Below are 22,803 nucleotides of genomic sequence, written 5' to 3' on the forward strand. Positions count from 1 at the left end.
GCTGGGAGGCGCTGCCGGCAGAGCGCGAGAACCGGGGCCCCTGCCGCCAACCGCCGCGCGGCCGAGAGCGAAAAGGGGGCGGGGCGGTCACGCGTGCGCGGGCAGAGCCTGTTCCAGCCGGGTGGCTGCGTACGTGCGCCCGCCCGCGCGCGGGCTGGTCACGCCCTCCTCTCTCCGTCCTTTCCCGCCCATGTGGAACCTCAGCACCGGCCGGCCCGGGCCGTTGGTGAGTGACCTTCGTGGGGCGGACGGGAGGGGATGGGAAAGGGGCTGCCCGCCAGCTGCCAGCCCGGCGAGCGGTCTTCCCGAGGCCCCCAGCTAAGAGGGACGATGGGCTGTGCCCCACTGAGGCACTTTCTTCGCGACCGTGCCCGACTCCGGTCATGTTACCGGTGAGGCAACTTCGCCCCACGGCGGGCTACCAATCCGTGTTACGGAGCGTGGGTTTGGACTGGGTGTCCGGTGGGGCCCCACGGGCTGAGAGGTGCGGGAGTCCCTGTCCCCGTCTCGCCGCGGGGCATTAACGGGCCTGTGGGCGCTTCCCCCGCCCTTTATCGCAGCTGCTTAGGGGATCACCTGGGTCCTATTCGGGGCGGGCCGAGGACGCAACGGTTTGAGTAGTGGGGCTTCCGCAAGCAACCCGTGAGACTGCGGGGGGCACCTGCAGTTTGGGTCGGAAAGGCATCGTCTGTCCAGCCTTGCACTTTGAACCACGCACAGGCTCGGGCTAGGCTCCCCGCCCGCCGATAGCCCGAGATAACGAGGAGAGGAGAGGCAGGTGGGCAGCCGCTCGGCGGCCGCTGCCGGCTTAGGCCCCATTGTTTATCTGCAGGATCCTCTGTGTATGAAATTGTTGTGGGGCTTGTTTATGTCTTGTGACTCCTTTTGTTTTGGTGTTTTTAAAACGTCTTTCTTCCACTGGAGGGGGGAAGAAAAATCTTATTCTTCCATTAATTGGAAGGGAGACTGGGAAAAAAAAGGCACGGAAATGAAGGAGTCAGCCTTCTAAAATAGATGTACCTTGGCTTTTTCGGGTTGACTTCTTGGTGGTAATACCAGCAGATTAGCAAATCAGCTGGTGCAGCAGATACTGATACCAGCAAACTGGCAAATCACTTGGTTCAGCAGAGCTTAGCAAAAAGCAAGAACTTGAGCAAGTGGGAATTTGAACCCAACCAGCAAGTTAGCTGTTTCATATTCATGTATAGAAGCAGTAGTCTGGGTCTTTAATACAGTCTTTATGTACTTCGCAGTGGTGTTTTTCTTGTAACTGGAGCTGTGTGCACTGGTTAAAAAAAGGAATAGCAGACCTTTATGTAGGATTTCGGATCAGTTTTTGTGTCTGTTTCTGTGAAATAAGTGTACACACCAGAAAGGCTTGCAGAATGATGGTTCTGAAAGCAAAGCAAGACTCTTCCTAGAATAAGAATCTAGTTATAATTTATCTCTAAGTGTCCTTGTCTTCTCTGGAAAATACTGTTTTAAAATGTAAGGAGTTTTTACTTCTTAATGTGCCTTTGTTACAATTATGTAAAGCTTACCATGTTAGTAATACACTCATTGAATATTCATAACACAGGTACTGCTTTGTAGCTATGAAGTGTCTTTACTGGGTCACTGCTTCCAAGGGTCCTGCCTTACAGAGGGGCTGTGATGTGGCGTTAAATGGTGGAAATCCAGTTGCATTCCAAAACAGTCTCTGCTGATTCTTTTCTCATGTTCAAACTCTTACTGCGAAAATACGCTCTGTACTCCTACTGTGAAGTTGTGAAACTTCAGCCTCAAACAGTTGGATTTACCTTTTCTGACAGTAAAACTATTGGCAGTTGTCTTTCCATGTAGACATTGATGGGCAGTGACAGAAGCATGTCCAGCCCTTCTGTTACTAAGGTAAACAAAAAGGGAAGATGATGCCTGTTTTATCTTGGCGATATTTCTGAGAAGTTCTCTACAACATGCTTCACATATTCAGAATATTTTCTTTGTTTGTTTTAGTGTTTCCTGTACTCTTTTCAGTAGTGGTTTAATATTGAGTCTGATTTATTGAAAAATCCTGAGTTACATTAGAGTTCTTATTCAGTCAATGAAATGGAATACCAGATGACACAACCCTTTTACCTCAGTCGATGTTGCATTTAAATGTAATGTGCTCGTCTGCAAACTTGTTTTGGCACTCCCTCGGTGCAATGAAGAGAGCTCATCATGCTGCCCTGCAAACTCGCAGCAAAATCGACATCTTCATGTTTTCTTTCCTATTTGACTTTCATTTTGTGCAGTATTAAAAAACAAAAACAAACAAACAAATAAACAACAAAACCCCACCAAAACAGCCACCAACCAGGAAAACCATGCAGGGCTCTTTGGTTAGGCATGAAAACAGTCATGAAGCACTCTTTTCATAATTACTGGGAAGCAGCCTGACTTTGAAAGTGTAGATCTAGTTTTAGTATATTTTTGATAGCATGGATTTAACTATTGTGTTTACTCACTCTGAACTGCCCTCCTAGCCACAGGGTCCACTCTGCATTGCTGTCCCTGTCCCCGCCACCCAGTTCACTTCTAACAACAGGAAAATACCAAATTGTCCCCCTGCACCAGAGGAGGACAAACATTGCATAGGCTGGGAAACACTTCTCCTCAGATACCCCAGCAGCATCCCCAGTGGGGTAACTCCAGAGTGGACAAGGAAAATACTTGTGTGGAGGCTGTGAATCTAGTAGAGCAAGCAGAGGTGAATCAGAAAAACTAGATTATAGTCAGCTGTTTGGAACTGGTGGAGCAGAAACTACTGGTTTCTACTGTTTTAAAAATAGAAGGTCCCCCACTCTGGCTTTCTGGTGATTTCAGGTGTTTATTTCTGCCCTGCAGTGGCTGAATGTAGAACCATTGTGGCTTTCTAGGATGCTTGTTTTAGTGTTCAAGTGCCTTAAGTTGTCTATAAGTTCTGTGTTGATACTAACTTACTCCAGGTGTTAAAGCATTTTTCTTTTTCTGTATATTGATTTTTAATTACTGGCTTTTTAGAGGTGCAAAGGAATGCATTTATTAATCTGACCATAATTTTAACTTGTTATATTCAGATAAACGTATTTTAAGAGTGACAGATAAAATGAATTTTGTATTAAAATAAATAAAAACCTAAAAAGCCCCACTCCAAACCCAGCAAAAAAGCACAAAACCCAAATCCATGAGTTAAATAATATTGTTGTATTGGGTTTGCATAACAAGGTGTGGGTAGTGGGGGGGCTACAGAGGTGGCTTCTATGAGAAGCTGCTGGAAGCTTCCCCTGCATCCTGTAGAGGCTCCACTGCAACTATTTTGGAGTGTGATGAAGCTATTTAGACCACTTAGTATGGAAAGATCTGGAAATACTAGAAAATAAGGAAAACAAACTGCCTAACAAAGTAATTGGTTATTAAATCTATTGTTTTCTTAGGTGTACACAGATCCTGGACCTTTTTTTCCTAACTGAATAATCTGCTGACTGAGAAACCAGATTTGAGCTACATTTTCCTAATTTTTTTTACTTTCTTCCTGATTGGAAGAGCACAGCAGTGGCTCCCTGCTCACTTCAGTAAGTATTGCTTTGAAAATAATATTCAGTTTGCTTAAAATCTTGTTGGCTTTTGTTATATTTGAGCTAGTGTATTTGCTGGAAGAGAGATGACATTGGTAAGGATTTTGTGGCATGACTTCTTCCCTGGAGGGAGTGGGAGCATCATTTTCAAAGCCATAAGAAAGGAATTGATAAAATAAGGGTTAGGATTAGGATACCAATGAAGACAGGCTTACAAAAATAAGCTTTCTCTTCATCAGTGACTGGAGCTACTTTTCTTTCTTTTTCTTTTATGCAGAAGTAATTGTGTAGCTAGAGATCCAGTTTTCTGGCTGTTTAAAACTATATATTGTTTCAAGCTTTCCTTGACTGAAAAGTTTTTGCCATCACAATTATATTGAGAGGACAGAGATCAATGCCGCTTTGTGTTACTTATTCAAGTAAACAAGATGTAGTTTTGTGCCTCTTCAGTTGGCTTGTCATCAATTATGCAATAAAGTTCTAGCTGTATTAGGCATGTTAAATTCCTGCTCCTAATTTCCATTCTCCTAAAAAAGCTGGAATTGGTGTTAACTACCTTTGTATTTTGCTTAAAATGGGGAGAACTAACCTGAATGTTGAAGTTAGCTTCCTTGGGATATCAGAATAAGAACCTACTCTGTGTTACAATTGATGAACTTGCCTCTCAAGTTAACCCTTTTAACCTCCTTGTTTTTACCTCTTTTTTTTCCTAGATGTCAGTTTGCTGCTAATGGGTGTAAGTAAACTAGATGTCTTTTACAGGAAGCTGCTCCTCACTAAACTTTTCATCAGAGGATGGGGAAAGCCAGAGGATCTGAAAAGGTGACTTGTTAAAAAGTAACAGCATAAACAGTACTTGAAAGGGGAAAAAAAACCCAAACCAACCCTTGAAGTACCAACAATTGTTACTGTCATCTATGTAAAAAAACCCAAATGTGTTAAAATGTGTTTTGTTCAGGAAGTCATGTGTTTCCATATCAGGAGAGAAACTGGGTTTAAAAGAAGTCTTAAGGGGATTTGCTAAATGTTTGTGTTTAAAGAGGCTCTTCTTGAGAAAATTTCTGTCTAGTCACATTTTCCACTTATGCCTATATGATAACATATTTCAAGCAGCATCTTTGAAAGTGTTTTCTAAAAACACAGCTTTCTGAATTTTTCAGAGGAATTGTTCTGCTTAAAGAGGATTTTGCAAGCTTTTTGTAACTCTTTAATAATGATGAGTTTTCAAAGTGTAAGATGTAATCCGAAGTTTCATAGCCCGAAGTAGTAAACTCTTTCTTTTTAGATGTCTTGAAAGTAAGAAATGCTAATACCTCTTAATTTTAAAATATTTTCTGACTTCTATTAGTTATTATTAACACCTGGAAATTGAGCTCTTGCATTTCTTAAGTTTAAAAAATTGACTGACTATCTATATATTCTGTATCATGTAGCATTTGAGTAGGCAATGACAAATCTGCGCTTAAGCTAACTGATGTATTTGAAAATCAATAAAGAATTTCTTTTTAAGCAACACTGAAATAAAATCTTATTCACTGTGGATGGCAGTGGAGTCATGTTGGGGGTTGTTTTTTGTTTTTAAGTCCAAGTGAAACATCTCTTGAGGTGGCACTTGAATTGCCTTGGATGTCTTTTTCTTCAGAGAGTTTTCTGCTGAAGTAGCCAACTTGGCTGCAAAACGAGGGTGCTGACTTTTTTGGATGCTGGTTTGCTTTTGTTGATATAAGCAAAAAACCCATGGGTTTTTTCTTTTGGTTGTAGCATTTCTGTATTCTGTTACCTGTCTGTGTATCTGAGGTGTGACATTTTTATGTTCCCAAAACCTTCTCTTAGAAACTATTAAGTTCTTGGTAGCACATGATAAAGCTTCGCTGCTCCATCCCTATGTCTCTCAACAAAACTGCTTCTGGGGAGCTTCTCACTAATTCTGCTGCTAACTGTTGCAATACTAGGCAAGGTTTTAACCTCTTGCATGGGGTTTATAATCCCACTAGTGTTGAACAGCAATGAAGAAGCACTGCTGGTAGTAATAATGTAGCAGCTATGACTCTTCCTTTTTCATAGTGAGGAAAAAATCCTCTCACAGGAGAGCAGAAGCTGTGGGGGAAACATGAGGCAGGCTTGCTCATGTGAAAAGTGGAAGAAGAATTTGTTCTCTGCATTGCCTTTGAATGGGAAGAAGAGCTGTTTCCCCAGCAGCCTGTCTGCACCTGGATGAAGAAGGAAAAGTGCTACTTTCTCCTGACTCCCCACACAGGCTATTGAGAGGAGGGAGTACAACTTCCTAGTGTACATGCTCTGTCATACCAGAAACTGTCAGCATCATCTTTTTTTTGTTTGTTTTTAAACTTGTCACTGTGAAGCTTCATTAAAAGGAATTACTGAATATTTTACACTGGAAGCATTAACTGATACTGCACACTTGTCTGCCTAGTTGTCATCTAGGTTTTATGAGCACACCCTCCATGTGATGACTGTTGATATCCTAATGCTTTAGCTTTGACTCACTAGCAAGAGCTGAAATTCCTCAGCACATGCAAGATTTGGCCTTCATGATCCTTCTCTAATTACAAATGCAATACATAAGTGCAGTGGTTTTGGAGGTTTTCTTGTCAAGCAAAACATCTCTTCATTTAGCTTACCCTTTGGACTAATTTCTTATTTTCTTATATTCTTATTTTCTTATATTCTTATTTTCTTATATTCTTATTTTCTTATATTCTTATTTTCTTATATTCTTATTTTCTTATATTCTTATTTTCTTATATTCTTATTTTCTTATATTCTTATTTTCTTATATTCTTATTTTCTTATATTCTTATTTTCTTATATTCTTATTTTCTTATATTCTTATTTTCTTATATTCTTATTTTCTTATATTCTTATTTTCTTATATTCTTATTTTCTTATATTCTTATTTTCTTATATTCTTATTTTCTTATATTCTTATTTTCTTATATTCTTATTTTCTTATATTCTTATTTTCTTATATTCTTATTTTCTTATATTCTTATTTTCTTATATTCTTATTTTCTTATATTCTTATTTTCTTATATTCTTATTTTCTTATATTCTTATTTTCTTATATTCTTATTTTCTTATATTCTTATTTTCTTATATTCTTATTTTCTTATATTCTTATTTTCTTATATTCTTATTTTCTTATATTCTTATTTTCTTATATTCTTATTTTCTTATATTCTTATTTTCTTATATTCTTATTTTCTTATTTTGCTGTCCTTTATAGGAAAAGCAAAGGCTGTGTAGTATAGCTATTTTTGTTACGATGTTAAAGTGTATTTTCTTCCTGTCCTTTTGGTTTGTTTTTTTTCTCTAGTGTTGGGAAGGTCAACAGGTCATTCCTATTATACTACTATTTTGCACTTTCCACCCAAGTCTGCTGGTTTAGTTGGTTAGGAAACCATAAGAATGAGCAAGTTATTCTTAGCACAGGGCCTTTAAGGTTGAGAAGACCATCTTGAGGGCATCCAGTCCAAATCCCTATCCAAAACAAAGCTGACTTCTTAATTGATTCAAGTCACTTGGCACTTCATCCATTTGAGTTTGAAAGTCCTTTGAGAATGGAGATTATCAATGATTTCCCTGGACAACTTTTTTTTCTGGTGGTTAATCACTGCCACTGTGAAAAAAACCTTTCACTATGTTCCAAAGGGAATTTCTTATATTGAAACAGACAACTGTTGCCTCTTGTTCTCTAACTGAATACTTCTCAGGAGAGTCGTCTTTGTTAAGACTCTGCAGCCCAGTTAAGTGTCAGAAGTAAGCATCTGGGTTCGTCCCTTAGCCTTTTGTTTCTGAGGCAATTCAAATTCCTTTTCCTTTACCTCATTCAAAATGCATAGGGTATGCCTCTGGTCTTCCTAGCTGCAAGGGTACATTGCTAACTCCAGTTTGCTGTCCACCAGAAACTCCATGCCATTTCCTGCAGAGCTGCTACCTGTCTGGGGTGTTCCAGCCCACCTTGTGTGGGGCTCTTCTGTCCTAGGTACAAGATTTTGCAGTTTTATTGTTGAGCTCTAGGATATTTGCTGACATGTTGCTCCAGCGTATCCAGGTCATTATGAATAGTAGCCCTGCCTTCCAGCAGTTAACCTCACCCTCCAGTTTGTGTCATTCCTGAACTTCCCTAAGTGCTGCTAGCAGCTTTTAAAAAAAACAACACTTGAAAACATTCTCTTGGTAGCCTGATTAATCTGTAAATACAAAGATGGCTTCATAACTTTTATTTACTTTGTGGCTTACGTCAGCTCCTGAAATTTCATATATATTAAAAGAATCTTCTCTCTTGTTTTAGATTAAAAGTTGAATCTTCTCTACTTCTTTCCTTTCAACAGAATATTTGAATTCAGAAAGATTATTGGAAACAGGGAAAAATGCCAGACGCTGGTTTCCAAAGACTACCCGGTGTTCATTGACAAGGTACTTAAGAGATGATGCAGTTTAACTAAATACACTTTCCTGATGGTAGGTAAAGGTGGTCAACTTGCTTCTTACCAGGCTGCTATTATAGGATAGAGGAATTAAATCATGCTGTTGTGTAAATCTCCCATTTTCCTGATGTCTGACATCACAGCAGCACTTGCTGCTGGGGTTGGCAACTGAGGACTGGAATTAGGGAGTACATAGAGACAGGGTGGTTAACACACCTCTGACAATACTCAACTCAGCATTTGCTGATCACCAGTTTTCTGACACATGGCGTTACCTGACTTCACTAGTGTTCCTAGTTGCTCTGTATCAAGACAAAGACATTAGAACTTGTCTGTGAGAGAAGAGGAAGTGAAGCTGTAGAGGCAAAAGAAATCAATGTAGTATGAGTTCTCAAATGCTCCTGACTGGAAAAGGAGAATCTGTGGTTCCAAGTGAGGTGTGCAGGTAAAAGTAATCCTTGGCCTGAAGACTTCAATCTAGTAGATGTGAATAGTGAGTCAGAAATAAACAGTGGTGGTCAGTTCTATGACAAGCTAAAGAACAGTTTGCTCATGTGATTGTTTTTTTTCCTTTTAATTGAGCTACTGTGGATAGAATTAGGAGGCAATGGCAAAAGTATGAAGTGCAGTTGGCAGGGATGGGCAAATGAACAGTAATTTTGGCTGCTAGTGGGGAATGAAAAAGAACAAAGCAGTGGCTGTACAGATACTGGTTTAGTTTTTTCCCCAGTAATACAGTAGTTGGGGAGTGGGTTGTCAGCTCTAAAAAAATGGCTAAGAGAAGGCTTAAAAATGTTCAAAACTTGGCATGTGCTACAGAAGTTACTTAAAGTGTGACAGCATTACACTTCGATTCCTTTAGCAGGTTATTTAATAAAAGCAAAACTTGAAACAAATGTTGTAACTGTGCTGATGATGTGTATCCCCCTATTTAAAATAGCCTTCAGCTTTGGGGTCTTTTTCAGTACATTTTTATCCTATAACAAATTCTTCTACTTCAAGACACTGGCTTTCAGAGCACTGATAGGAAATACGTTGCTCTCATCCTGTTCTCACTGTAGGTTGAGCAGCAATCTGACTGTAAAATCCTTGAAGGCCACTTCCTTTCCCCGTTGGCTCATTGTGTCCCAGGTATCCTGCCAGTTGAATCTCTTGTGGCAAGGTAAGAGAAACCAAATAGTATTTCCTTTCTGAAACTGCTACTGCAGGGAAGTAAGAATGGTCTATAAGTAGTTTTATTTGATTTAATTTTTAATGGTTGGGTTTTTTTTTCCCAAATGAGCAAGATGCTTGAAATGAGAGATACTATAGCCAGGACAGTGGTTGTTTGGTTTGTACATAGCAAGAGAAGCTGTTTATATGAAAGTAGCATGTTATATTGTATTTGAAGGAGCCATTCCAGCTTTCTATTTGCATTGAATACAAACATATTGGATAAGTACTGAAGTAGGGAGTTTCTTATTAGCAGGCCAAAAGAAACATCCACAGTTGAGGAGTCAGTTTGTAAAGACAACTTAATTTCTTGATGCTTTTCATTTAGAACTAACCTTTCATGATGGATTCCCCCCCCAAGCTTTGTTTAATAACTTTAATCACAAAATGTTGTCAGCTTAGATTGATATTGGCATTGCCAATTTGATCAATATTATGTCTTAATGTATTTATGTGTATTCAAACATACAACACTAAAGAATGGAAAGGTTTGGTAGTCAAAATACCAGTTCTCTTTCACCACTTCACTAGTTAGAGCATTAGTACCACAGTGGAGAATCGAGTATAGTGATTGTCTCCTTATCTGTGTTGTGTTACAGTTTGTAATTGTTACATTGGTCAGTATAGTTACAGTTTGGAAATGCACCACAAATCTCCCTTAAGATCTTCTGTATTTTTTCCCAGATGTACTGTTGTAGGTAACACTGCTCCATCTTGTGGGGAAAAATATTAGTGCCTCACAAGTGAGTTATTTCAGTAGTTAGACTGTAAATGACTTGAGTAGCAGCAGAAGACGTGAAGTGGTTTATGCAGGTTGTATAGAATACTCTCATGGTTTGTATGAAACTACGTTGAGGTTTTTGAATTTTTAAACAAAAAAATAATGAAATTGCTCATCCTAGTCTTCTGTTTCAGCTGTTGTGCCCTCAGGAGAAAAGTAGCAATGCTGCCTAGGAGAGCTAGTTTTACTTGTTTAGGCTGTTCTTCATCTGAAGTTCCATTTCTCCACTCTGCAAAATCTAAATTGTGATGATGAAGTAGTGGTCTTTTTTAGGAACATGATCTTTCATCTTGGCTCCTTTTCCTGCTTGGCATGTATTCTGTCCTACTTTTGGGTTCCTCTCTTTGCTGGATGTGTTTATGTAAAACAGTATTGCTGAATTGCTGGCAGTTAGCCTGCATGGGTTACGAAAATACTTTATTCTGTCTTTTTTCTTCGATTGGTTTCTCTGGCACAGCTTGTAAGAGTTGTACTTACTTGGCTAAAATAGGTGTTTGTTTCTCATAGATTTCAGTTCATCATACCCAGAAGATGGAATAGCAAGCACAGACCTGTGTGCATTCATTTAGCAGGCACTGGAGATCATGTGAGTATGTAAAATACAAAATTGTTTGTTATCAAGAAATGAAAGAATCAGATTTTATCTTCATGTGTTTTTCTACATCTTATCTCTAGCACTTCTGGAGGAGACGCACATTAATGGCACGCCCAATGATAAAAGAAGCCTGCATGGCATCCCTGTTGCTAGAAAATCCCTACTATATCCTTTTGTGGAAAGCAAAATTCTTATTCCTAATATTCTCTCCAGAAGGTAGAAGACCTTTCACACTGGTGTAGTTCCTGCTTTGTGGATTAATTCCCGTTGGGTTTTGCAGTGGATAGAAGGAAAGTGTGACTGTTGCATAAAACACAGCTATGCTCCTTTTACACCAAGTATTGCCTTTCTGGTTGTTCTGAAAATGTCTTCTACAGCTTCTCACCGTAGTTATTAGAATAAAAGCTCCAATATGAGTCTGTACTGATCAAAGTACTGATATGATATGATACTGATATGAAGTTACGTTCTGTCCCGTCATCAACTCTTTAGTAACTTCTATAACATTCTTACCCTGTTTGACTAAATGGTATCTCTGGTTACAGCTTTTTCCTACCCATATACCTGACAAAAGTAAAATCTTACACTGCAAGCTGTGCAGTCAAACTTCACTTAACTTTAGTTCCAGTTAAACTTTTGAGAATGAAGTTTACATTTTTAATTAATGTGCTGTTTATGTTTGTGATTTATTTTGCTTTATTTAGCTTTAAATTACCAGTTTTATATAGGATTGGTTTGGTTTTTTTACTTTCTTTAACTCCAGTGTCCTACATGGCTCTAGAAAACCTAAGGATCAATTGTAAGTATCACTGTTCCATTCATGAGTACTCTTTTTTTTCAAAACACCTTTTCCACCCTGCCCCAAGAAGCTCAAAGTAGCATAAGATTTGATAGTTTATTAAATAAAGGGAAAAAAAACCCCTCAAACATGGACCACTTGTAACCTGTTAATATCAAATCTTCTACCCTTTGCTAGGCTGCTTTGTCATTTTTTGTGTTGAGAGCACAGTGATCAGGAAACCTTACATAAGATGAGCTTGCAATATAGAGTGAGATGAGTGTGAGTGCAAGGTGGTATCAGAATATTTTCCTGTTTTCACAGCTGCATGTACAAATGCTGCAAGTGTATTTCTGTCAGCTGTGAATAATCTTTGCTCAGAGAGCATATTTTGCTGTTACATTTGCTAAGATTTTGCTTTTTCTAATGTATTTTAAGAGGAGCAAAGTCAGACAGCTAAATAAATGTAGTGTTGCTTGTTTGTTAGTCAGTGGAAACTATCCAATATTCAGTATTTTATAGTATTTGCTCAGGTTTCATAAATTTGGAAGCCTAATTAGCCAGTCCTGGCTTTTTGCTTTTCACATTTTCTGAACCACTGGAGTATAAACAGAAAATTCAACAGGATATGGGTCTGAGGCAAAGCTGTGGTTTTAGCCTACCAGGATTTCTTAAAGTGCAAATCAGAGTTGGTATTTCAATCCTTTTTAAATCTATCTTGGATGTTTCATATGAGTAGAAGACACATAGCAGATAATTTCTTTGTCCATTCTATATTTATAGGATCTTCTAGATTTTATTTAAATTTCAGTACTGGGTTTCCTAAATCCAAAACCATAAAGATATTACTCTTAAGGAAATTAAATTAAAAAATAGCTTCTCTTTTTTCAGAAGAGATGCTGAATTTATTATGCCTATTTATTTCGACCTAAGAGCCATGTTTTTGAGGGAAGTGTGTTACATTTACCAACTAAGGTAATTGTAAAATTGGGGTTGATAGGAAAACTGCTTAAATAAGTTTTTTTTTTGATTGCATTAGAAGTGTAAGGCTATGCAAAACTATGTGAGTGAGTCTCTGCTGGAATACATCCATTGGTGGCTTTCTTTTTTTCCAGTTATTGAGGATCCAGTGCAGAAGAATAAATTAAACATTTTGGCAAGGGTATTTCCAACTCTGTTTTCAGTTGCCTGGCTTGACAGCTGAGTAGCTGCATGCTGTAGAAAAGGGTTCTTGAAAACTCTCATACCACAACCAGTAATTGTTACTCCTCAACAACAAGGTTACAAAGCAGCAGCAGTGGTCTTAGTTCATGTGCTAGTACAAGTGTTTAACAAATAGAGCAGCTGGAGAGGGCTGAGGAATCTCATAACAAAGCTGTAGGAAAGAATTACATTAGCCTATAAATACTGATCTGCAGCACTTCTGTTCATTTCTCCTGGGGCATGCACAGTAAGCTTTGTCCTTGTGCTTCAGAGTGTCTCAAATGTGACTACGCTGGCACAAGAGGTCTGTAGCCTGTGGTAACCTGACTGTGACACTGAAAATACAAAGTCCCATGAATTATAGGTGTATTCAATACTCTGTAAAATACTTTCCTTATTTTCCCCCTACTTTTTAGACTCCTCCTGATGATTCAGCCAAATAGAAGAAATAAGAGTAATAATAATAATTTTGTAAAAGTTGAAAGCTATGTTTTAATGCTTTGCAGTACATTCCATGAATTTCTCAGTACCGTGACAAATTTCCCACTTTACAATTTCAGTCTCAGAGTGACACTGCTGAGTGCTTCCAAAGCTGACATACTGATTGCTCTTCAAATGTTGTGTGCAATTTTTCAATGATGTAAACCAGGTAAATAAGAAAACAAGGAAAAAGGATTGTTTCTGCAAATAGCATCTGTCTAGGATTGTAGCATTTTGGTTCTATTTCTGAAAGATCCATTATAACTTTACAGGACAGAAGGTTACTACTAATGAGGTTCTAGTGTTGGTAGTATCTGTTTCTAGAAGACCAGGCTGCTAGTGATATTATGTTAGAGCTTAGCAGGTGGCTATTGCTAGTGCTCATTTCGATGGAAATATACGACTGCCAGAGAATCTGGACTCACTCTATTCTCCTGTTGAATCCACAGGAAATTTCAGCTCCAAAATTCTCTGGGATTCTCATAGGCTTTGTGTAATAGTATGTATAGAATGATGAGAAGTGTAAAAATGTAATCTCAGAAAATAAATTCTGTATTTTCCTTTTCCGGGGAGAAAAGACGGTCATGTTTAAAAAATGTCTCGGACCTGTTTGTGATGGGAGGAGCTCTTGTTCTAGAATCTGCAGCTCTTCTGCACTGGCTAGAGAGAGAAGGCTATGGACCACTAGGGATGACTGGAATATCCATGGGAGGACATGTAAGCTTTTCTGTTTTCCGTTCAATAATTTTTGTTTTAACTTCTCATTTGATTGTTTGGCACACAGAAATGATTTGGTTTACAGCGTTCCTCTCAGAAGTACTTCAAAGTAAACATTTAGAGTCATGAGAAATTGTTGGCAATTCTCACGTTCTGTGGTGCTGGATTGGTATAATCCTCTAAGTACTGGCAAATCATAGAGCCCTTTGTCAGCCATCTGACAGGCTTAGTAAGAATATGAACTTCACACATAATGATGTGTTTGGTTTTTTTCACAAGGACCAGGAGAGAAATATTTTCTGAAAGGCCTATACTGGTCGATTGCTAACTCTCCTTTTTTCCTGCTTAAGCTTTTGTGTTTTAATGCAGTGTGTGAAATGCTTCCTCCTCTAGGCATGTTATAATTGAGGTGACTTTAGTGTTATTTCTTTTCTTAACTTCTTTTTCCAGGATCATTGGTACTGATTAGAGAATATTTCTGTGGTGGAGTGGATAGCATTTTGTGTATGACACTGTACATATTTGAACTAACCCAGCAGTTTATTAGTAAGACGCTTGAAAGGCTCATACACAGTTAAATTATTTCTGCTTGTGTCTCTCCACATAATCATTGATCTGTGAGAAGGAGGTACAAAGCTTATTAAGACAGCATACCTCTGTTTTACTGGTCTTTGTTGGTTTGTTAAGAGCTAGGTAAAGAATGTTGGTAATTGTAGTGTCTATTGAAAGGAAAACTATTTTCCCCCAAAACACAACTTTATAACTCCAACTGTACAAAGCACCTTTGATTTACATAAACATCACCCTGCTGAAACAACAGCTTCAGTGTTAAATGTGTCTTCCCTGTCTTACTTGTACATTGGATTGGAATTCTCAAACAGGTGTATGCACCCCTATCTGTGCAGGACACTTCAGATGCTGAGCAAATGCAATGAGGGTAACTGTAACCTATACCTATGGTTGTATACAGCGTGACTATAGGAGGAGGCAAGATCTGGCGGGGTTTTTTTCCTTAGTCCAGGAAAAATACATGTTTGGTTAGTCCTGAGTGACTTCTGACAGAATTTAAAACCAGGGAAATAAAGCATATTTGGTGTAGATCATCCATGGCATGTGTTTTAAAACAGAAGTTAGGGAGCATTAATTCAGTCGTCCCGATGAGGAGAGCTGGAACTAAGAAGAAAGAAATCTGGCTGTCAGAACATAGATGTTTTTGTAACTTTTCATTAAGAGTTCAGGTGTATAAATGCATTTATTAGAACACCTGGCACAGACATGGGGTTATTTTTGCATTAAGGGTTTTACACTGTTTTTTTCTTTAAAGCAGTGAGATAAAACCTATCAAAAACATACCACATAGGGGACCTCTGTATGTTGAGCTTCTTTGCTCTTTTTTGTTCTGTGACACACAGAACATTCACAAAAATGTCTTCTGAGAACTCATGTAAAATAGTAATTTAAATTTCAAAGGACAGCAAAAGAATCCACATAATGTGCTGAATTACTCCTCCACATTTTTCCCCAGTTATACAAATTTTAAAAGTCTAGAATTTTAAGTAGTCCTTCTCATAGATTGCTTTCCTTTTGCCTTGAAGTAAGTTTGCAGGAGCTTGATGAAAAGGCTTTATAGATGTTTTTCATGGCTTGAAACAACTAAAAGGTCAAAATAAATATTTCATTGGACATTTTTATAGCAAAAATTCATGCTGTCCAGAGTGATGTTTATTTTGGGGGGAAATCACTGAAGAATAGACTGTATCTTCTAAATAAGTGAAAGTATATCCAGCTGCCACAGTCAGCTGCATTGGCACTGCACATTTCTTTGATACTATATAAACAAGGTGAGACTGTTCTTTTTGCCATATTGTGAATTCAGTATCAAAATAAGTAATAAGTGCCTTTGATTCTAGATGGCTTCACTGGCAGTGACAAACTGGCCTAAACCATTGCCATTGATACCCTGTCTTTCCTGGTCAACAGCTTCTGCTGTCTTCACTACGGTAATTAACATGCAATTTTGCTAATATACTAGAATGTAATCAAGTGTTTAAGTTAAAAGGGTTGGGTTGGCCATGGCCACCTTTTCAATTAGGCAACTTCATCACCCTTCAACCTCTATTAGTGACTAGTGGCAAAACCCACCCTTCCTGCTCAGGCGTACAAGAGGAAGGTAGCTCTGAGCTAATTCGGTGGGTTGTGTACCAAATTAGGGGCGGGGGCTGGTTTGTGGGACAGTGATTAGAGTCTTGGTTTGGATGCGAGAAGACGAGGAACCAAGCCATGAAAATATGCTTGCCTCTGCTCAAAGCCTGGCTTGAGTAGTGGGCTGATAATGCTGCTACTGTCATGAGGGGTACCCTGGTGCCAGAGTAGATGAATGACTTGACTGTCTTTGATACCCATCGTGGGTTTAACCTCGCCTAGATGCATCTAAACCCCAAGTGGGACAATTTTCTGCTGCCTTGTTATTTTCTTTTTGGTTTTGTGTATTTGGTTTTTAAAGGGAGGTAGACTTCCATATCCTGTGTTCCAATATGTGCTTATACTTTGATTCCAATAGTTTCTAAAGGTTATCTGGAAACTTGAGCAGAATTCTATGGGGATAAACGGAGTCAAGAGAGGAACAGATAATTTTTTCTCTGTATAGCATTACTTGAGAATCATCTGTGGGCTTTACTTGTGTACTGGATGCTTGTGTTTATCATCTCAGGGTGTGTTGAGCAAGGCAGTGAACTGGAGAGAGCTAGAGAAACAGTATTTTACACAAACTGTTTATGAAGAAGAAATCATTCAAATGCTGGAATACTGTGGAGTAAGTATAGTTTACTTTCCCTATTTGCAAATATTTACAAGTGCAAATCTAACAAATACCATAACTTCTTTTAGCTTCCAATAAAAGTAGCCAGTTGTTATCCAAAACATATTTGTCTGTTTCCTTATGCTTTTGATAAATTTAACCTTTGAAGGAAAACCTTCTGAAAAGCAGAAGCTAATATTTTGGTTGTATAATCTGTGTTAAGGATAGCCCTTGCTACAAGTTTTTTTCCATGATCACGTAAAATGAATTCAAATGAATGCAACATAAAATGCACTCAATGAAACCACTGAAACTGAAGGTAATATTTCCCAGTAACTGGCTTTCTAGTCTGGAAAATCAATAGCCTGATGTGCAAATACAAAACACGATTTATTGCTCTTTGAAGCAATTGCTTCTAAACATTCAGTGCTGTGGAATATTTTTAATGTATAGCAACATTAAGTTCTCTAGTGTGTTCAGAGTGCTAGGTCTCCCTATTTGTGTTCTTCTGTGTGGTGCCAGCCCTCCTTCAGCTTTAGACTTTCATTGAACAGGCAGTTGGGATACACATGAGGTAGAACTTCTGTAGTTAGCTTCTCACTTCTTACAAAATATAATTCATTGTCTGCACATTGGGGTTTTTTTGCTTTCTTCTTCACTCTTTTTGCCTAGGGTTGAGAGGCTCTTCCCAAGAGGAATTTTGTTGCCTATCACTCTTCTAGATTGGAATGAAAGCTTCTTGAGAATTGCTTACATGTTTTAACAGTGTCTTTAGACAATTCTAATAAATTACCTTTTTCCTAAGAGGCTTTGTGACAGTCCTTTTAAAATAGCTGACAACAGGAGAAGAGGGCTGAGGTAGAGTTAGTTACTTAGGCACTTGCCATTTTTGAGTCTAATACACTCCAGGAACAGAGCAGATGAAATAATTAAACATTTCAAGATGTTCTGTTTGTTTCCTCCTAGTAGTTTGAAATGGTAGATTTTTTCAGTTCTGAGCCTAATAATTAGACCTTGTTACATATGTTTATTGCCCAAAAATGCAAGCTTAAACAATTGCAATTACAAAGTAGAAGTTTAATTTACAATTAAACCCCAACATTTGTGTCATAAGCTACTATACCTAAGTACTTCCTGCATTTTTTAAGCTGACAGAAATGTAGAATGAAATTACCAAGAGGTTATTATGATCAGGACTTTACTGAGTGACATGCAGGCTGAAAATAACAAATACTGTGAGCAGGGAGTGATGTTTGTTTGTATCTTAACCTTTCTTGTTCTTTTTTAATATTGAGTTGATCCTACAACTAAGATCAGCCAACTGGTTTAAAGGAGAAACCCTTGATAAATGCCATGTTGCCTTTCTTTAGACAGATTCTTTCAAGATGGGACAAGACTTTGTTAAAAACTTCCCTGAGAGTGTGGACAGTCTGGAGGATGTGGACATGACTTCCAGATTGTTTGACCTTGATTCCTCAAACAAGATTGTATCTAAAGAAGCTGTTCACAGCTTTGCCACAAATAAAAGTACTCTAAGTGCCTCATCAGAAAGACTCCTAATACAAGAAGCTCCTAAAATGCAGTGCATAAATCAAACATTTTCAACCAGTAGCAATATCAATAACAATTTCACCAGCCCACAAGGACACTGGATAAATAAAGGAAGAAAGAATGACACTTTGCAGAGAGAATCCTTAAGGTTCATGAAAGGAGTAATGGATGAGTGTACCCATGTAGCTAACTTCTCAGGTATGTGTTTGTTTGTTTTAGTCTGAAGTTTGGAAAATTGGATAAAATTAGATGGAAGGAAAGGTATTTTCTTCACTCTCCATTGTGTAAACCTCCTGGTACCCTAGCTGAAATATGAAAACACCCCAAATGTTTTTCAGTAGCATCTCCACCACTCCATTTCCCAACGGTGTTTCTGTTTCTTCTTAATCTCGAGCTAATGAGAAAGTGGATAAAAAAGTTACCTTTCAGCATCTTTGCTTATTTTTTCTCTGCCTTGCTATGGATATTTTCAGATGTGAGCTAGTGCAAGTTTGTATTATTTAAAAGAACAAAGTGTGTAATAGGGTAACAAGTAGATGTAATTAATCTGCTAATAAGATTTTTTCCAAGCAGATTCAAGTAAATCTCGTAAAGTAAAAATCTGATCTTGACTTCAGGTAGAAAGTAGCCTACGTAGCTGAGAACCAAGCTTGAATGATACTTTTAAGGCAAGTGTGATAATGAAAATGCACAGAGGTCCTCCTGGGACAATGCAGTCTGGTGAATATAATATTGCCCAAGACAACCATGGCATACAGAGGGACCAGTGACATTTAAATCTGATGAACGTGGGTTTCTTGGTGTCCAGGACAAATCTTTCAAAGACTCACTTGCAGGCAAGGTAAAGAACTAATTTCTTCCTAGGGATTGAAAGTTTTTTTTTTCTGGAGTGGAGGTTTGAAATTTTTTCTGTGTCAGTCCACTCAGACAACACAGTTCAACTGTGCACATACCCACAGAGGGCTCTCAACGTGTCCTAGAACATAATTTGGCTTCAGTCAGATTTATGACAGACTTGTCTTTGAATGTCAAAACATTCTTGATACTGAGACCTTGTGCCACCGCATCTTTTCATTCTGCCATTCACTGCTCCACTGGCAAATGTTTCTGCACTAACATAGCTTTATTGACTTGGCCAGTGGCCCACATCGCTGCTAGCCAGGGATGTTTTGTGACAAACACCAGTGAACTGCTTTCTTTAATGTTTTAGAAGTTATTTCAGCACAGAGAAAATAAACCCTGTACACTTTATTCTAAGTACAGACACTCTTGTTTATCTGGACACTTATCCAGTTATCACTTAGCTAAAGCATTGACCTTTCTTGAAACTTAAGAGGATCTGTGATCCTAATGCACTTGTCAAAGAGATCTAGTCCTTCGTGTCATTTGTCTCCCAGGTCTCTTCATGCCCTGGGAGACATTGCATCCTCTGCCAGGGTATCCTTGGAGTAGACCTTCAGAAAATCTGCCTAACCTTCAGCCATCCTGGAAAATTGAATGGAAGACTAGAATCTGTCTTTGCATTACAGACCCTCTGTACCTAGTCTAGTACATACAAAATGAGAGGTTTTAAATTGTTTGTGACAACCCATTGTCAAACACCTTGACTGGTCACTCTTTGCCGTACCACATGCATTCTTTGTGAAGAGAGAACTCTTCTGTATTCAGCATCATATTGGTGTTATTTCTGTGCCTGGCACAAGTCTAGTTATGAGTAATAAATACATACCACAAGATGTTGGAATTTTTATTTTGTAATCAAATCATATAGAAGATGGAAAAGAAAGTAAGCTTGTGCACTTTGACTTCTTACATGAAAAGTTGTTTTTTCCCTCTCCTTAAAGAAAAAAATAAAATTGTAGCTTCTGCTCTATTGAATTTCAGATATTTTCTATTTCTTTTCACTGAAAAAAGAGATCTCAGACACCTGACCTGAATGCTGCAGAGTTCTGTTGATAAGAGGAAAGGCAATTCTATCATTCCTCAAAGACTTGTGAAGTTTTCTGCTTTAAGAGAGGGAAGGGGATTAGTTTGTTTTTCTACTGATGACTCTACTACTGTGACACCAAAACTGGATAAATTCTGCTGTAAGCTTCAGAAAATGCAATGTTATTAAAGCTTAGAATAATTTTAATTTTTTTAGAAGTAGGGAGCATTTTTACAACAGAAATGTCAGCTGATGTTTTGCTATTACTTACCTTCAATGAATTAATTTGTTTTCCTTTAGTTCCAGTTGACCCAAGTTTGATCATAGTTGTACAAGCTAAGGAGGATGCCTATATTCCTCGAACTGGGGTGCGCAGTCTTCAGGAAATCTGGCCTGGATGTGAAATCAGGTATCTGGATGGAGGTCATGTCAGTGCCTACCTCTTCAAACAAGGACTCTTTAGGTAAGGTGAACAGGAGCACTGAAAAATAGCTGAGAGCCTGAAACCCCAATGTAGAGACATAATTTTTCTTCTAAAGCAAGTCTATAGTTACTCTAAATCAACAAATACCAAATACTGCTTTGAAGAACAAGTTATTGGATCTGAGAATGTCAGCACTTCTGTTTTATGAGCAAAGATGAGGTGCATGACAGCTTGTCATGCAAGCTCAGTAAGCCAATGACAAGAGTTCTCCTATAAAAGCTTTTATTTAGTTAATTCACTGGATACTAGGGAATAGGTTTTAGGCAGTGACTGCTGATGTTGTATCACACAGCTATTTTTGTTTTGCAGATGTTGTGTTCTGAGAATTAAAATACAAATTTGACTGCAAATGCCTAGTACTTGCATGAATTCTTGTCTAGGCATTGACTTTCTGGAGGCAGTTATATAAATCAGTTATATCAATGCAGTTGCTTAGTTTTAGAAAATGGAATACTTGTGCTGTTAATTTTGAGAGATAAAGGATTAGTTATGACAGTATATCCCCTTTAGGAAGTGCTATCAAAAAGGAGTAGCAGTATACTGGGTCAAGGGATGCTAACCACTAGCTATTGCTATTTAAAACTTCAGCCTTATTTTATGACAGTTGCTCAAAAACTGTAAATTCTGCATCTCTTTGACCTATTTCCTGACACATTTGAATAGAAAACTCTTAATCCATTAACACATGCACATAAAAGTCAGGAAACAGTCTCACTCATTCCTGAACTGAAACACATTATTGGCACGAAGTGAGAGTTCCTAGAAATAGATAGAGGAGAAAAGACTACCTAATATCACATTTTTATTGGATGCTGTTTTGAAATTGTGATGGTGGCTTTGTACATGCATGGAAATTAGCCACTTATGTCTGTCCCTTCCCAAACTGTACAAATTATTTTCTGTTTTACTTGTTGTAGGCAAGCTATTTATGACGCCTTTGACCGCTTCCTTCAGAAATACGCCGTTTAAAAACCTTCCTACTGAATTCAAACTGCTCTCATTTGTATTTCCACTTACTGGAACTCGTATTTGGAAAACAAAGTGTCTTGCAGCACTGAGTAGATGGTCAGTGACTTCGTTGTAAGTAACAATTGCCAAACATGGTGAAGTACCAGCATTGCTGTCATTTCAACCACATGCCATTCTGACACGCTTCCTTCAGCTTTACCTGTGAAAAAGCAATGGCATCATTTGTTAGCGCATGGATGGTTCATCTCCTTCCTGTTCAAACACATGGTGTATTCCTTTAATTCTGAATAAATTCTGAATTGTCTTATCAGTTGACAACAGCTCAATCTAAGTACTGAAAGAATGTAATATTTCTGCAGGGCTGAGATACTCTGGTGTTTAGTGTATTTCTGGTTTGTTCTGGGTACTTTGGTTTCCTCTTGCATCCTTGTCCCCTTGCTGTTCCTATTGTGTTGTCCTACGTACAGCTTAGCCAGCACTCGGCCTTTTGTGTTTGCCACTGATTTTCTCTAGTACGTGTTAAAAAGGAGCTATGACAGAAGTGGCAGCATCAAATCTTACAAAAAGAGACTTCCAAAATTCAATGAAGAGTGATGGAGAGGCATTTCCATTCAGTGTGTCCATGAGACTTTTTCTGCTGCTGAATTGAACTGTGCCATTCCAGAGGAGTCATGTAATAATTCAGTGATTGGCTTCACAAAGCTGGAATAAGGGAAAATGGAATGTCTAGTAGTTAATTGTTTACATACATTTAGTTGGATAACATTAACTTTTTCTTCTGGTTTTTCTGTAGGTCTTTCTTTTAGAATGCTAGAGGAAATAAAACTGTGATCATTTTTCTGTAGAAGCAGTGGCACAAAAAGTCTGATTCTAAGCAGTTAAATCAACAGCAGATTATATGGTGCTATGAAGACCTGTTGGAACTATTTCAACAGAGGTCCTTTTTAAAGTGCACTCAGTGCTGATATGCAAAATACTGTTTCACTGTATGATATTAAAAATCTATGTAAGACTAAAGGTTATCAAAACAGTTAGGTCAGCTCCTTATTTTTCAACACTTTTTTTAATTGGATGCAAAATTTAAACAAATAGGGTAAGGAATATGTTTAACAAAATCCAAAGTCTGTCATTAACCTCTTGTGGAATAAAAAAAGGCCAACAAATTGCAGTAGGAGAAAAGGTTGCCATCCATCAGGTATCTATGATTATCTCTCTGCATCTTATTTTGTGGTAGTCCCCTGTGAGATTCTTTTAAAGGCAAGTTGAAAACTGAAACACTT

General features: G+C 38.2%; 1 protein-coding gene across 3 annotated transcripts; it reads left to right on the forward strand.

The window, feature by feature from the left end:
- The first annotated feature begins 120 nt into the window (after nt 1-120).
- ABHD18 (abhydrolase domain containing 18) lies at nt 121-22,586 on the forward strand. 3 transcript variants are annotated; one of them, XM_009895954.2, is made up of 14 exons: nt 121-226; nt 3,438-3,575; nt 4,292-4,400; nt 7,934-8,018; nt 9,091-9,191; nt 10,530-10,608; nt 10,698-10,782; nt 11,389-11,416; nt 13,657-13,795; nt 15,706-15,795; nt 16,506-16,607; nt 17,963-18,341; nt 20,371-20,533; nt 21,472-22,586. In XM_009895954.2, exons 3-14 carry the CDS (start codon nt 4,309-4,311, stop codon nt 21,521-21,523), a joined length of 1,395 nt encoding a protein of 464 aa, XP_009894256.1. In that variant the 5' UTR covers nt 121-226; nt 3,438-3,575; nt 4,292-4,308; the 3' UTR covers nt 21,524-22,586. The 3 variants fall into 3 exon arrangements, with proteins under 3 accessions (XP_009894256.1, XP_054028597.1, XP_054028598.1); XM_054172622.1 differs by lacking the exons at nt 121-226; nt 3,438-3,575; nt 4,292-4,400; ... (3 more) ...; nt 10,698-10,782; nt 11,389-11,416 and adding an exon at nt 13,094-13,247; XM_054172623.1 differs by lacking the exons at nt 121-226; nt 3,438-3,575; nt 4,292-4,400; ... (3 more) ...; nt 10,698-10,782; nt 11,389-11,416 and adding an exon at nt 13,231-13,247 and having other exon boundaries at nt 13,652-13,795.
- Nucleotides 22,587-22,803: the final 217 nt, after the last annotated feature.

The sequence above is a fragment of the Dryobates pubescens genome, chromosome 24 (assembly GCF_014839835.1).
Source record: "Dryobates pubescens isolate bDryPub1 chromosome 24, bDryPub1.pri, whole genome shotgun sequence".
Lineage (NCBI taxonomy): Eukaryota > Metazoa > Chordata > Aves > Piciformes > Picidae > Dryobates > Dryobates pubescens.